Here is a 14,070-nt window from a genome sequence, read left to right as displayed (position 1 = left end):
ATCTTTTGATTCGTGCAAGCCGGTTATAACGTCAAAGTTGTGGTAAATACGAGATGTCGTTGTAAGAGAGAGTAGTCGACCTGTAAACGAATGCGATCGAGTTGGGTAAGAGATGATGGGGAAGGGGAGGGGGAGCAAGAGGCTAGGGTTGGAGTGGAGTGGTATGGAGAGAAAGAGAGAGAGAGAGAGAGAGAGAGAGAGATGGTGGAAGAGAAGCAAGATGGCGACGAGGATGGTGATGAGGATGGAGACGAGACCAAGAGAGACAAGACGAGACCTGGCAGGTTCGATTCGATTTGATTCGACAGGATGGGATATGGAAGCGAGGTTCAAAGCGTCGATGAGCGCCACTGACTTTGGACACGTTAAACCTCGGAGGTCGAGCGATGCGTGAGCTTGACGTGGTGCGGTGTGGTGTGGCAGCTGAGGATGAGACCGAGATATCGCAGATGCAAAGATCGACGAGCGGAGAGTATAGATGAGGAGGATGAGGAGGATGAGGAGGATGGAGAGGATGCGGATGATGAGACAAGAGCGGATGATGAGAAAAGAGCGGACGATGAACTGAGATAATCCCCCTTGTCGGCTTCTCGGCTTTGTCAAGAACGGTTTGCTTCCCTCCAACAGGAGCATACCGAGCCTTGAAATGTCGAGCAGCGCAATAGAGACAGAAGGGCAGAGAGAGAGAGAAAAAAAGAAAAAAATAATAATAATAATAATAATAATAATAGAAAATAAAAATGAAAGAAAGCTGCTGCTTCGGACATCGACCTGACGAATTCAAACGGAAGCACCGAAAGGACTGCAGCCGACCGACCGACAACTTTGAAACACGCAAGACTGCCTACAAGCTGGACCAATTCAAAAAGCCATCGGAGAGGCATGCATTTGGTTTGCACTGCTGAGACATGAGAGTCGGCCAAGCCGAAGGCAAAGCATGTCCAATGCACAGGAGCAGCCTGACAGGGTAAAGGCACGAGGCACACGGCACACGGCAAGCGAGTGTCCAGAGAAAAGGGTCTCGCCAATCTAGGGCTTAAGCAAAGCCAAAGAAGAGAGAGCAAGCGCCTGATCGTCATCTCGACGCAAGGCAGAACAGGAGGATGAACACACGCGAATCGGAAACAATCCGAAGAACAGCAGCCACTTTGAGACCAACTGCTGTCATTTTGAATTAATTTCTTCCTCTCTCTTTTCTCGTTGCCAGATGCGCATGTTCCTTGAAATTGTTTTTCCCATTTTACTCGAGAACATTACTGACTATCGTTGGCATCAGAATCTTAGCTTGAACTTAAACTTGTTGCTTTGAAGGCGAATGTGCCGATAAAGACCAAGTTACCTGGTCTTATCTGCAAATGGCTGGTTGCTTTTTGATTGGATTAGGGTTGGTGCGGCAAGTGGGCTAGGGTCGAGCTCGCGTCAAGCTGTATGACAGTCCGAGCCCAGCATGAGGCGGCCGACTTGACTCACACTACAAGACCGCTCGGTGAGATCAAAGGCAGCTCGGACGCGCTCTAGCTTTCAAAAAGTCCGGCACTGCAAGAGCAACTCGGCCTCGGCGTCACTCGCATCGCATGTCCGGTAGGCATACTCTTCTCGACCGCACATAATGGTCACTCTTGAGGGAGAGACCACTCGTTGAACTAGACCATGCCCGTCAAGCTTGACATCGTGACGATGCATAACAGCCGAGGTGTACAGATTGACCGATCGGTGCCGCTTTCACCCAGATGGCATCGTCCTGACACAACCTCGCCGATCATGTCTGACTAGCAGCAGGTGCCTTTGTGTCAAGGCCGCAATTTGTACTGCAGGCTTGCCCTGGCCATTTGAATGGTGGTGAGGTTGGGACGAGGAATGGGGAGCAATGCTGCAGTGTACATACAAGCCACAGCGTCAACCTTTTTTTGAACCAAAAGAGGAGCGCCGAGTCAGCCACGGAAGGCGTGGGAAGCTAGCAAAGGCCATCTTGAGCATACAGAGACTCGGCTGTCAAATGCAAAATCCTGCTGCTTCTCTGGCCCGTTCGGTGTTGGTCTGGAAATGCAGTTCGCTGTCTGCTGCACCTTGAATGCCCTCTTGCGCACCCTATCGCCATGGACTGTGAATCGCCCTGTTGGAACCTTGCACTTTCCTTGCCTGGCCTTGCCTTACAGGTCACTTCCTTTGCCTTGCCTCAGGCTTGGCTCCTGAACCTATATCTGCTCCGCCTCGGTGTTCGTGCTTCCTTGTTGCCTTCAACCTTAGCAATCTTGAGCGATCTCCCTAAATGGATCCGCAAGACGATTGTCAGAATTCAAGTGACAGCGTATCGATCTTTGCACCATGTCTTGTCCGCTCATAGTGAGCGCATCGGTCTCTTGATTTAGCTACTGATCCGCATTGTGCTGCAGAATGTCGATCTGGAAGCACAACTCAGAACTTGGTCATGCCGAACGAGCTCTGTTCTTAGTCCAGGGGCAAGAGCGCTTTCTCTGTCAGGTTGCCCTTTCGCTTGAGGCTGGAGGCAGCACATCTCCGTTCGTGTCGAGCAACCTGAAAGCTCCCGGCTGCATCTTCTATGCAAGGGTTAGCTACCGCTCTGTCGCTGTCAAGCACCTAAAGTCGTCGGCTTTGCAATTCTAAGCAGGGATTTTTTGGTTACCTTTTCTGTCCTCTTTTCCAGGTACAATTTTATTTGGTTCCTTTCGTGAATTTTAGGCCTGTCTCGCCCTTCCGATCGGCTGCCCTTGACCTTCCACATACATCTCTTGCCTAATATTTATGGATAAGCTTTTCCCAGACTTGGCTAGCGGCTTGGGGTCTGGGTGTTATCTAAAGAGGAATTGTTGCGCCTTCAGCTGGGGCAGGGGAACAGAAAGCTTGACAGCAGGATAGTCCGGCCTTGAGATGACAACAGAAAGGTCACAATGTCGTCTTCCACAGCCGTAACTGATGATGCTTTGAGCCTGCTTCTGCAAAACGCTAAGCTTACTGTGTTACGCCGACACAACTAATTGGCTTTCCACAGACGGCCAACAGGAGCAGCTGGAGATTTGAGAGTAAAACTGAGCCTCAGAAGCGACACTTTCAGCAACCTCGCCCCCAAGTCGCTTTCCTGCCTCGAAAATTCGACTTGTGCTCAAACTGGAACTGAACCACGCTCTGACCATCTCTGCGCACGAACCAGAGAAGCCAAGAGGCTGTGGAAGGCTCAGTCACGACTTTGTTCAAATTTCACTTGTTTTGCTTGCTGCTCTGCTGCTCTGCTGCTCTGCTGCCTCGATTTGATTTTGTGCAGTCCCAGCGTTGAATCTAGCTCTTGGCTCTTGCTGACCCTGAGAGCCCTCTTCGATCGCACGTCCATTTTGCGTAGCCTCTCCGCCTTCACAGACGCCTGCCTTTAGCTTCTCCGTCTGCAAAAGTCACGACGGCTGCTTGCATCTTCATTGTTCTTGTCGTCGTCGTCATCACATCTCCGTCCCTATCTTTCGGTCGCCCGTTCTTCCCATCACCCTCCTTCCGCTCGCACCGTCTCTTGACCACGAGAAAGCCGCACGTCCTTGCTGCGCTTCGTCCAGTCGGTCGCGATCACCCGTCGTTGATCCCCTGTAGTCTCTCTTTGGTTTTCTTTCGGCCACCCATCGTGCACGAGCTCATCGAGCCTTCTCATCGTCACCGCTCGAAACTCAGTAGTTCCGACAACGACGTTCCCCGTTTTGAAGTGTTGACACGCCAGCAGATTGATCAAGAAGCTGCTGACTAGCTCTCTCCCTCGCCTCTCTTTCATCGTCAGCTACTAAACGCAGCAGCACCACAACCGCTAGTTCAGCCGTGTGCCCTTCGACCTACACAGGCTCGTGGAATACAACGCTTTCCTAGCTTCTTGTCACATTCTTCAACTTGGAAGTGGGTCAAGTCCGATTGCTGCACCAAACATAGAAACGTCTCTCTTCTACTTGGGCAGGAACCAGTTGTAGTCACACCAAAACAATCAAGATGGACCCCCATCTCGATCCTACCACCGCTCTGCTCAACCCAGAGATGGACAAGAATGCAGCCAGCCCAATGGAGCTTGAGGAGCCAGTGTCTGTTCTTGATGCAAAGGCTTTTGCCGAAAAGCATCTCGCAGATCTTGGGCAAGAGGAGCAGGATTTCGCCGTATGCACATGGAACATCAAGGGCTGGCGTACACTAGACAAGAGGCTCACAGGTCCTGAGTTCGAGTGCGGTGGTCACCGATGGCGCATACTCCTTTTCCCCTTCGGTAACTCCAATGGTCAACCTAACGATATGGTCTCAGTCTACCTCGACTACGCCGATCCAAAAGGTAGTCCCGAGGGCTGGCACGTCTGCGCACAGTTCGCTCTCGTCATCTCAAATCCACAAGACCCTACCATCTTCTCTACCAGTCAAGCCCATCATCGCTTCACAGCCGAGGAGATGGACTGGGGGTTTACTCGTTTCAACGAACTCCGCAAACTCGCGGTCCCTACCGACGGTCGAAGCAGACCCATCATCGAGAACGACTGCGCCAATGTCACCGCTTACGTCCGTGTTCTCAAGGACCCAACTGGCGTCCTCTGGCACAATTTCATCAACTACGACTCCAAGAAGGAGACCGGCTACGTCGGACTCAAGAATCAAGGTGCCACATGCTACATGAACTCGCTCCTTCAGTCCCTTTTCTGCACACACTACTTCCGCAAGGCTGTCTACCAAATACCCACCGAAGGCGACATCCCATCCGAGAGCGTAGCTTTGGCGCTTCAACGGGTCTTCTACTTGCTTCAGACATCAGATCAGCCTGTCGGCACCAACGAGTTGACCAAGTCATTCGGATGGAAGTCGCTCGATAGTTTCCTCCAGCACGACGTGCAGGAGTTCAACCGTGTCTTGCAGGAGAAGCTCGAGACCAAAATGAAGGGCACCGCTGCAGATGGCGCCATCACTCGTCTCTTTGTCGGCAAGATGAAGTCCTACCTCAAGTGTGTCAATGTCGACTACGAGTCGTCGCGATCAGAAGATTTCTACGACATCCAGCTCAACGTCAAGGGCATGAACGACCTCGCCGACTCCTTCCGTGACTATGTTCAGACCGAGATGCTTGAGGGCGACAACAAGTACCACGCTGAAGGATATGGTCTGCAAGACGCCAAGAAGGGTGTCATCTTTGAAAAATTCCCTCCTGTCCTGCACTTGCAGCTCAAGCGATTCGAGTACGACATCGAGAAGGACTCGATGGTCAAAATCAACGACCGTCACGAGTTCCCACTCGACATTGACCTTGCTCACTATATTGACAAGGAGTCGCCGCTTAGCAAGGAGGACTGGAATTATAAGCTGCACGGTGTCCTCGTCCACTCGGGCGACTTGCACGGTGGTCACTACTTTGCACTACTCAAGCCCGAAAAGAACGGCAAGTGGTTCAAGTTTGACGATGACCGTGTTACACCCGTCACTGAGAAGGAGGTACTCGAAGACAACTACGGAGGCGAAATCACTAACGGCCATCCCGCAGGTCAGATTGGTGCTCGGGCTCCTGTGCGTGCCATGAAGCGCTTCACCAACGCCTACATGCTTGTCTACGTTCGCGAACGAGATATCGACGAGGTCCTCAAGCCATTGGCACCCGAAGACACACCTATTCACCTGCGACAGCGACTCGAAGACGAGCGGATGCAGATGGAGGCTCGCAAGCGTGAGCGTGAGGAGCAGCACCTCTACCTTACTGTCAAGCTCATCACCGAGGACACCTTCCGCGGCCACCAGGGCTTCGATCTTGCCACCTTCGAGGAGCGCAACTTGCCAGCTACAGACCTGCCAACATTCCGCGTGCTGAAGAATGAGCTCTACCTCAACTTTAAGTCGCGCATCGCAGCTCAGTACAACTTGCCCGAGGAGAACATTCGCATGTGGGTCTTGGTCAACCGTCAGAACAAGACGGTGCGACCTGACACTGTGGTGCCCGAGAACGATCCAAGCCTCACACTCGAGACGGTTCGCGACCGAATGGCATCGCGCCAGCACGACTTGCGCCTCTTCCTCGAGATCGTCAACAATGACATCCCCAACAACGAGGCCAATCCTTCGATGATGATCTTCCTCAAGTACTTTGACACTTCCCGACAGACGCTGCTCGGTGTCTCGCGTGTCTACGTTCAGCGCCACATGAAGGTGGGCGACTTGGTGCCAACCATCAACGAGCTCATGCGCTGGCCACCAACTACGCAGGTCAAGCTGTTTGAGGAGATCAAGCCTGGAATGATCGAGCAGATGAAGCCTAAGGCGACTTTCTCCCAGAGCGAGATCCAGGATGGAGATGTTATCTGCTTCCAGATCGAGCTGTCCGAAAAAGACGCACACGATTACGAGTCACAATCGCTCTACTCGAACCCGATCCAGTTCTACGATTTCTTGCAGAACCAAATCAAGGTCCTCTTCAAGCCACGCTTCGAGGATGTCGACTACAAGGCTGAGTTCGAGTTGACACTCAGCAAGAAGATGACGTACGACATGATGGCTGCCAAGGCAGGCGAGCGTCTCAAGCATGACCCCTTCAAGCTTCGCTTCACCACAGGCAACGGTCCCAACGGCACACCCAAGACAGTGCTCAAGCGAACTGCCAACCAGACGGTCAACGAGATTGTTTCGCCAAGTTACATCCAAGGTCAAGCCTCGTTGTTGTACTACGAGCTTCTCGATGTCAGCATTATCGAGTTGGAGACCAAGCGCAATCTCAAGATCTTCTGGTGTGGTATCAACAACAAGGAAGATTCGGTGCATCAGTTCCTCTTGCCCAAGACGGCTAGCATTGTCGAGGTGACAGATCAGCTTGCTAAGCAGGTCAAGCTTACACCGAACGGGACCGGCAAAGTGCGTTTATTCGAGGCAATTCTCAACGGACGTCAACAGCGAGAGTTTAACGGTGTTGAAATGATCGGTAACATTGGTGAAAATGCCGAATTGTTTGCTGAGGAGATTCCATTGGAAGAGCTCAGCTTGACGGAGGACGATAAGATTATCAACGTTTTCCACTTCAGTAAGGAGTTGGTACGAACTCACGGTGTGCCTTTCCGATTTGTTGTAAAGCGCAACGAGCCATTCCGAGAGACAAGGAGAAGGTTGCAAGAGAGGCTCGAGGTTCCTGAGAAGGAATTTGCCAAGTACAGGTTTGCTCTGGTTCAGTCATCGACCTACAAACAACCGACTTATTTGGAAGACGAAGACTTGTTGTACGAGCACAAGTTCCAGCCAGATGACGCATTGGGCTTGGATCACCCAGATCGATCCGGTAGGGCAGGAAGATTCGGTAACAATGTTGTACAGGATAAAGGTATTCGTATCCGTTCCTAAGGCTCCAGTGCAACCTCCTTGGCGACGCTTCGGAAGTCGGTCATCTCCTCACGTCTTTTTGTTCACTAGTCATGATGGTGTTGTTTCTACTTTTATTCATTCGTTTCGTTTCGTTTCGTTTGGAGATGACGACGATGAGGCGGCTTCTCTTTTTCAAACGCAATTTTGCTTCCTGTTTCGATTCCTTACAACTGATTCTTTCACGAAATGCAGTCTTTCTTTGATGTTTACGAATTGATTGCACAGCGTGACAAGGGGCATTACACAAGCCAAGAGATCAAAGGTAGGAGGGAGCAAGAAGGGACAACCATGTGTTCGTCTTTGAAATCCAACGAGAGACGAACTATGCGGAAGCGCGTCTCGAAGGTTTGTCGACGAATGCAATTGATCGTTTCAGGATGTCGATCCACTCCAACGCAACACACTTGGTAGCGAGAGAGAGAGAGAGAGAGAGTGAGAAGACAACGTTTGTCCTTGCTCTTGTAAGAACATCTATCGTGCCGCAAGCCAATCACCGCCGGAACACGAAAGCGAACGAGAAACCGAAACAATCAAGAAAAAACAAGAGCAGTGGCTTCCAGACCAAGAGTAGTCTCGCGTCGAGTTGGCTCCCCCTCTCTCCTACAGAGAGAGGAGGAGACGCCACCAATTGCACTCAAGCCTTCACCTCCCCGAAGAGAGGCTGAGCATCCTCCTTACCCCGAACATGCGTCCTAGCAAAAGCTGGCGCAGTTTACAGCCGTGACAAGCTCGACAACAGACAAGCACGCGAGCACGATAGGCGAGCCTTCGTGCCAACGCCTTGCGGGTTCCCAGTATCTAGGGAGTATTCCCATCGCCGAGCCCACATCTAAACCTGATCTTCTTTGGCGGCCCGATTCCATTCTCTTCGCCTGATGATGCAGCTCCTCAGAGAGGCATGACAACCCAACCCATCGCAACAGCCGTCCGCTCAAATGCGCGCAGCAATCCAACTGGACCAAAGACCACACTGAGCTTGACGAGCAAGACTCAGGGTGCCCAAGCGCGAACTTCCGTGCTCGCTTGACGCAGCTAGACTAGAGACCGTTTATCCTCTTCCTTGCCCAATTCCACATTTAGATGGAGGGTGGTGTCTTAGGATTGCATTACTCTAGCACTGACAGCCAAGCGAGACAGCAAGACGGGTCCGCGGGGCTTTGTCCCAGATCGAGCGGCGCCACAATCGCATTGTGTTGCAAAAGGATTGAAGGTCAGGGATCAAAGGGAAGACTGCTGACATCATCGAGGCTTGACGAGATTATCATTTCTGGTGTGGGCACTTTGTGTCGATGGCATAAATGCACTGACGGCCAGCGCCTTGAAGCTTGAACTCGCCCAGCTAGAGCAGATGTTACGAGAAGAAGCCCGTGACACTCACGGCCAACCCACCTGAATCCGAAGACCAAGATGAGACGACGCAAGAGCGTCACAGTCCTTCCGGAGATCAGAGACCGGCTTCGGCACGAGGGCCAAAAAGGTAGGAGGAGTACGCGGACCTTCCCACTCGCATGGGTCTGCCCAGAGGGCAAACCAGGTTGAAGGCGCATCCAGAAGAATGTGCCGGCGAGTAACGGTGGCCTTTGGACTGAAAGCCATTCTGCATTGCTTCCTCGAGAACGATGGTTCATCCATCGGTATCTCAAAGGCGGTAATCTGACTGTGGGCAGAAGTTGACAAGAGCAGAACTTACCTGAATTTGGAAGCTACAAATGTTAGAGAAAGGGGACCGCTCAGACCAGCAAAGTTGGAGACGGATCGACAATACGCTGATCGACGACCAAACCCTGGTGTTCTCGCTTGCGTTTCCTCGCTATTAGATCAAGGGCTGTGCGGCCGTCGTGAGGCGTGGTCAGCCAATGACCGCTCGAGGAGGCATCGTGCGAAGACGATGGCAAGATTGCCCTGGCAAAGAGCTAGAGCGGTGTCCAGTTCAGCGAGCTGCGATCCGACCTTTGAGATTGCGGCGTGTTGCGCACCTCTCTCCTCTGTCTGCAGAAAGGGATAGGGAGGGGTCGGGTTGGGGGGAAGGGGGATGGTTGAGGCAAGAAGGAAAGAGACTGCCTTAACACTCACGCCTGTCTCGCTCCTGGCTGAGTTTTGGTGTTTCTTCCTGCTGGCTTGAGAAGAAAGCAAGAGAAAAAAAAGAAAAAAAAAAAAAAAAAAAAAAAAAAAAAAAGTGACAGCTGTGAGGAACAACTCGATCACGATTTTCTCGCAGAATGAGTGTTTGACCGTTACTTCTGACATTGTAAAACTCTGCGTCCGGACGCTATCACTAACTCAGCTTGACGGTCAACCAAGAACGACACAGTGGAAGCCGAGCCACATTCGGAAGCTGTCGGATCCCGTCTTGCGCGTCTTTTAGCTTCCTCTGCAGAGCAAGTCGTTTCTGTGACACAAACTCAAGGCACAGCTTTGCAAGATCCACTCATGGATCAGGTCGATGATGCTTTAGTCATTTCAAGGAGTGCCTAGGCAAGCATCGACGGTGTTGACCGGACCGTTTCATCCTCGCGCTGGCTGCTGTTCCTTGATGTTGGCTCGGAATTTTAACAATTTTTGGACAGAGAGGTTTCTTTTTGATTTTTTTTTTTCAAGGTACGCAAGCCAAGTCAAGCAGCGCCTCAGGCGGTGAGTGTTGCCGTGCTGTTTCTTAGCTGATACACTTGCGAGGTTTCCACGAGACTCGACCACATCACACAGACCTCGCATCGTACCAACACAGGTCGCTCCAACATCATCTCATTCTCATCGCGGTAGCAAAACACCTTGCAGCAGCAGCACCATCCCCCAATTAGCAGCTGCTACGAGGTTTCCGCGAAACCTACAGAGCCATCGCATCCCATTTCACGGTCACGAGTACCGAGGGATAAGGATCCGCTCGCGCAGACAACACAGCTCGTGAGCATCGCGAGCATCGCATCATCTCAGCTGTTGGATTCCGCTGTAGCAGCTGACCAGGCTTCCTTCGACACTGTTCTTGTCGCTTGCACAGAGCAAAGCCGCTTCACGAGCGCGCTAGAGGCTCATCTTTCATCATGCGCAAGGACGTGCGTATCGTCCTTGCTGGCGACCCGGATGTGGGCAAGTCGACTCTAATCACCTCGCTTGTCAAGGAAACTTACGTTGCCATAGTTCAGAAAGTGGTGCCACCCATCACATTACCACCAGAAGTTGCGCCAGAAGCAGTGGTGACAAAGATTGTCGATACAAGCTCCAGTCCAGAGCACCGCGCTAATCTCGAAGCAGAGCTTCGCAGGGCCAACGTCATTTGCATTGTTTACTCCATCTCGGCACCATCCTCTTTCGATCGTATACCCACCTACTGGCTGCCATACATCCGCTCGCTAGGCATCAACGTGCCCGTCATCCTTGTCGGCAACAAGATCGACCTTCGCTCTGGCAATGTTACTAATGCTGCTCTCGAGGACGAGCTGGCGCCCGTCATGGCCGAGTTCAAGGAGGTGGAGACCTGCGTCGAGTGCTCAGCCCGCATTCCCCTCAATGTTAGCGAAGTGTTCTACTTTGCCCAGAAAGCCGTCCTCTACCCCACAGCACCGCTCTACGACAGTCGCGAGCACGTTCTCAAACCTGCCTGCGTCGACGCCTTGAAACGCATCTTCCGTCTCTGCGACTCGGACAAGGATGGATTGCTGAGCGATGCAGAGCTCAACGACTTCCAACGCAAGTGCTTCGACACACCACTACAAGCGCAAGAGCTCGAAGGCATCAAGGATCTCGTCATCCAGGCTCCCGTCGCCGGTTTGCGGTACAATCACGAGAACGCTAGTGTCGCCGCTTCCAGCTCTAGCGCCAACGGAGACGCTCCAGCACATCACCCACATCTGTGTGAAGGAAGCCTCACCATGGCTGGTTTCCTCTACCTCCATACACTCTTTATTCAACGCGGTCGCCTCGAGACAACATGGACCGTCTTGCGCACCTTTGGTTACGGTGCCGACCTCACACTCGAAGATTCCTTTGTCAAGCCTGCCTTTGCAGTGCCACCAGAATGCTCCGTCGAGCTCTCACCCCACGGCTATCAGTTCCTGACAGATATCTTTGAAGTGCACGACAAGGACCGCGATGGTGCACTCAGCGAGGAAGAACTTGATAGTCTTTTCATTACTGCACCTGACAACCGCCATCCCTGGCAAGATACTGGCTTCCCGGCTTCCACCATCACAGACGAGCACGGCGCTGTCACATTACAGGGCTGGCTTGCGCAATGGAGCATGACCACCCTTCTCGACCACCGCACTACGCTCGCATACTTGGCCTACCTCGGCTACCCTTCGGTCCCGCTCGCAGGTTCCTCCAGCAGCACCTCGGCGCCTGCGCCAATACCATTGACACCTACCAACCCACCTGGCTCTAGACCATCGCGCAACCGCACGCCATGTCCACCATCCACCACTACTGCATTGAAGCTCACACGGCCAAGGAAGACAGACAAGAAAAAGAAGGGTGCGATTCAACGGAGCGTGTTTTTGGGATTTGTGCTCGGTGCAGCGGGGAGCGGCAAGACTGCCATCTTGCGAAATATGGTCGGCAAGCGCTTCGCAAATACATACGAGCCAACACAAAAGATGATGAGCGTAGTCAGCACAGTCGAGCAAGGCGGTGCCGAGCGTTATCTCGTGCTGCAGGAGTTCGGGTCGCGCTACGAGGCTGAGGTGCTGCGTAACACGGCCAAGCTTTCGGCGGCTGATGTCATTGTTTTCGTATACGACTCGAGTGACACTAACTCGTTCAGCTACATCTCCAACTTGCGGCAGCAATACCCATTGCTACAATCGATGCCATCGCTCTTTGTGGCCACCAAAGCAGATCTGGATCTCGCACAACAGCGTCACGAGGTTCAGCCCGACACATACTGCCGCAAGCTCGGGCTCAAGATTCCAGGGCTTGGAGCCGGACCACTCAATGTCAGCATTCGTGAAGGGCAGGTCGCGGATCTGTATGGTCTCATCTGCGCTATTGCGGTGGATCCGAAAGGCGCAGTGCAAGGTGGCAACGATCGCAACGCTCTCAGCTTTACCACCAACCGCTGGCAGTTCTGGGGCTACATTGGGCTCGTTGTTGTTGGCGGCGGAGGAGCAGTCTGGATTTGTGCAAGAGTGCTCAAAGTGCCCATCGGCAGCACACTTGGCTTTGGAGGCACTTCCTCGGGATGGTGGTCATCGAGAGCTGAGGCCCGTGGTGCGGGCGCCGCAGATGCTACCAAGATCTCGGGATGGTTCGACTGGCTCCGTTGGCAAAGCTCGTCGACAGTCCGCTCAGAGCTTTAACGAGGATGCAACGACGTTGACGATGTACTTACTACTCGTCATGCGACTGTATCATGTATCACGCCAACCACCACTTGACCTACGATTAATTATTGACAAAAGCTTGCAGTCATCTGCATTCCATACATAAACACTTTGTGTGCAGACATGGTGAGGACCGTAGGATAGTTACTTCCATGTTCAGTGGGTTAGCCTAAGAAGAGTGGGGGTGTCAAAATCATGCTCTCCAGCTTTGCAGAGCGGAAGGTGTAAGGCAGGAAAATGAAATCTTGCCTCCCGATCTGATTACAAAGTGGGCAACGCGCTAATACAAACAGGAACATTTTTGAATTATACGATCGAGCTCCCACAATTCATTCCTTTTGAGACAGGATCTTCTATTGAAGAGAGAGAGAAAGAGAGAGAGAAAAGTTGAAGCATGTGATACTTTGGAGTAGTTGCATGCTGCACCTTGGAGTATGCAACTTCTACTCTGAGGTCACATCCAATCACCAGCCTTGCTTACTTGGGTTTAGTGCAATACCCAGATCAATTGTCAGACATCAAGACACCAGTCAGTAAATAACCAGTGTAACCTCACTATAGCACTCACTCACATTTTTGACCTCATCATGCTAGACATCATACATGCATATGAAGAACATAGACAAGTATATAAGCAGTTGCATTGTCCTGTAGATAGTATGGATCATTATCACAATCATTAACTGTGATCATCAACTTAAAATGCATGACTCGATTGACTCAGAACAACCCTTCAACTGATTAAGAGTCTGACTGCTCTTACCAAACGATCCTTGACACCATGCCTCCGCAATCCAACAACCCACATACTGCCAACAACCCTTCACTTGAGGAGTCCTCTGATGACCAGGCCGAAATGATCCCAGCACTAACAGACCACCAGCAGATCACTGAACATGACATCTCCTCCTCCAACAATCCTGACAGTGACAACAGCAAAACAAGCAAACCTCTGCTCAATCTCAATGATATCAACAAAATGATTACCAATACCCTCTGTAACATGCTCACACAGCCCACCCTATGTAAACAAGCCAAAATTTCCTTGTACAAGCTGCCCTCCAAGTGCCAAACTTTTAAATGAACTCTATAACCGACTCAAGAAGGATCTAACCAAGATGGAACACATTGCTGAATCAACTCCCTTATATGAAGCTGGCAAGATTCGCATGTACATGTAAGTGGTCATGCGCCAGAAACCAGGTTGAGTGTTTCCGGTTGATTTTGGTGAGATCAATTGGGTATGATCTATTTGGTACATTTTGGTTGAAAGTAACCAGACAGTTGAGTTCTGGTAGGTTTTGGCTGACTGCCTTGAACACTCCATTCAGAGGCTATGCAGCACACCCATAACACATTGGTATGAGAGTGGTATCAGACACAACTCTCCTATTGCAGT

At 51.7% G+C, this 14,070-nt stretch overlaps 3 protein-coding genes across 3 annotated transcripts; all 3 read left to right on the top strand.

Moving 5' to 3' along the window:
• Nucleotides 1-3,978: 3,978 nt before the first annotated feature.
• UHO2_03290 (putative ubiquitin-specific processing protease 21) lies at nt 3,979-7,335 on the top strand (the record flags this gene model as incomplete). The annotated part of the gene is made up of 1 exon (XM_041558205.1): nt 3,979-7,335. One exon carries the CDS (start codon nt 3,979-3,981, stop codon nt 7,333-7,335), a length of 3,357 nt encoding a protein of 1,118 aa, XP_041414139.1.
• A 3,059-nt stretch (nt 7,336-10,394) lies between these two features.
• Nucleotides 10,395-12,647, top strand: UHO2_03289 (related to GEM1 ### mitochondrial GTPase EF-hand protein; the record flags this gene model as incomplete). Its single annotated transcript, XM_041558204.1, has 1 exon — nt 10,395-12,647. The coding sequence occupies one exon, from the start codon at nt 10,395-10,397 to the stop codon at nt 12,645-12,647; it is 2,253 nt and encodes a 750-aa protein (XP_041414138.1).
• An 805-nt stretch (nt 12,648-13,452) lies between these two features.
• UHO2_03288 (uncharacterized protein) lies at nt 13,453-13,755 on the top strand (the record flags this gene model as incomplete). The annotated part of the gene is made up of 1 exon (XM_041558203.1): nt 13,453-13,755. One exon carries the CDS (start codon nt 13,453-13,455, stop codon nt 13,753-13,755), a length of 303 nt encoding a protein of 100 aa, XP_041414137.1.
• Between the last annotated feature and the right edge of the window lie 315 nt (nt 13,756-14,070).

Source organism: Ustilago hordei, assembly GCF_900519145.1.
Source record: "Ustilago hordei strain Uho2 genome assembly, contig: UHO2_contig_05, whole genome shotgun sequence".
Lineage (NCBI taxonomy): Eukaryota > Fungi > Basidiomycota > Ustilaginomycetes > Ustilaginales > Ustilaginaceae > Ustilago > Ustilago hordei.
Note: the sequence above shows the minus strand (reverse complement) of the source record. Positions and strands in the feature narration are given on the sequence as shown.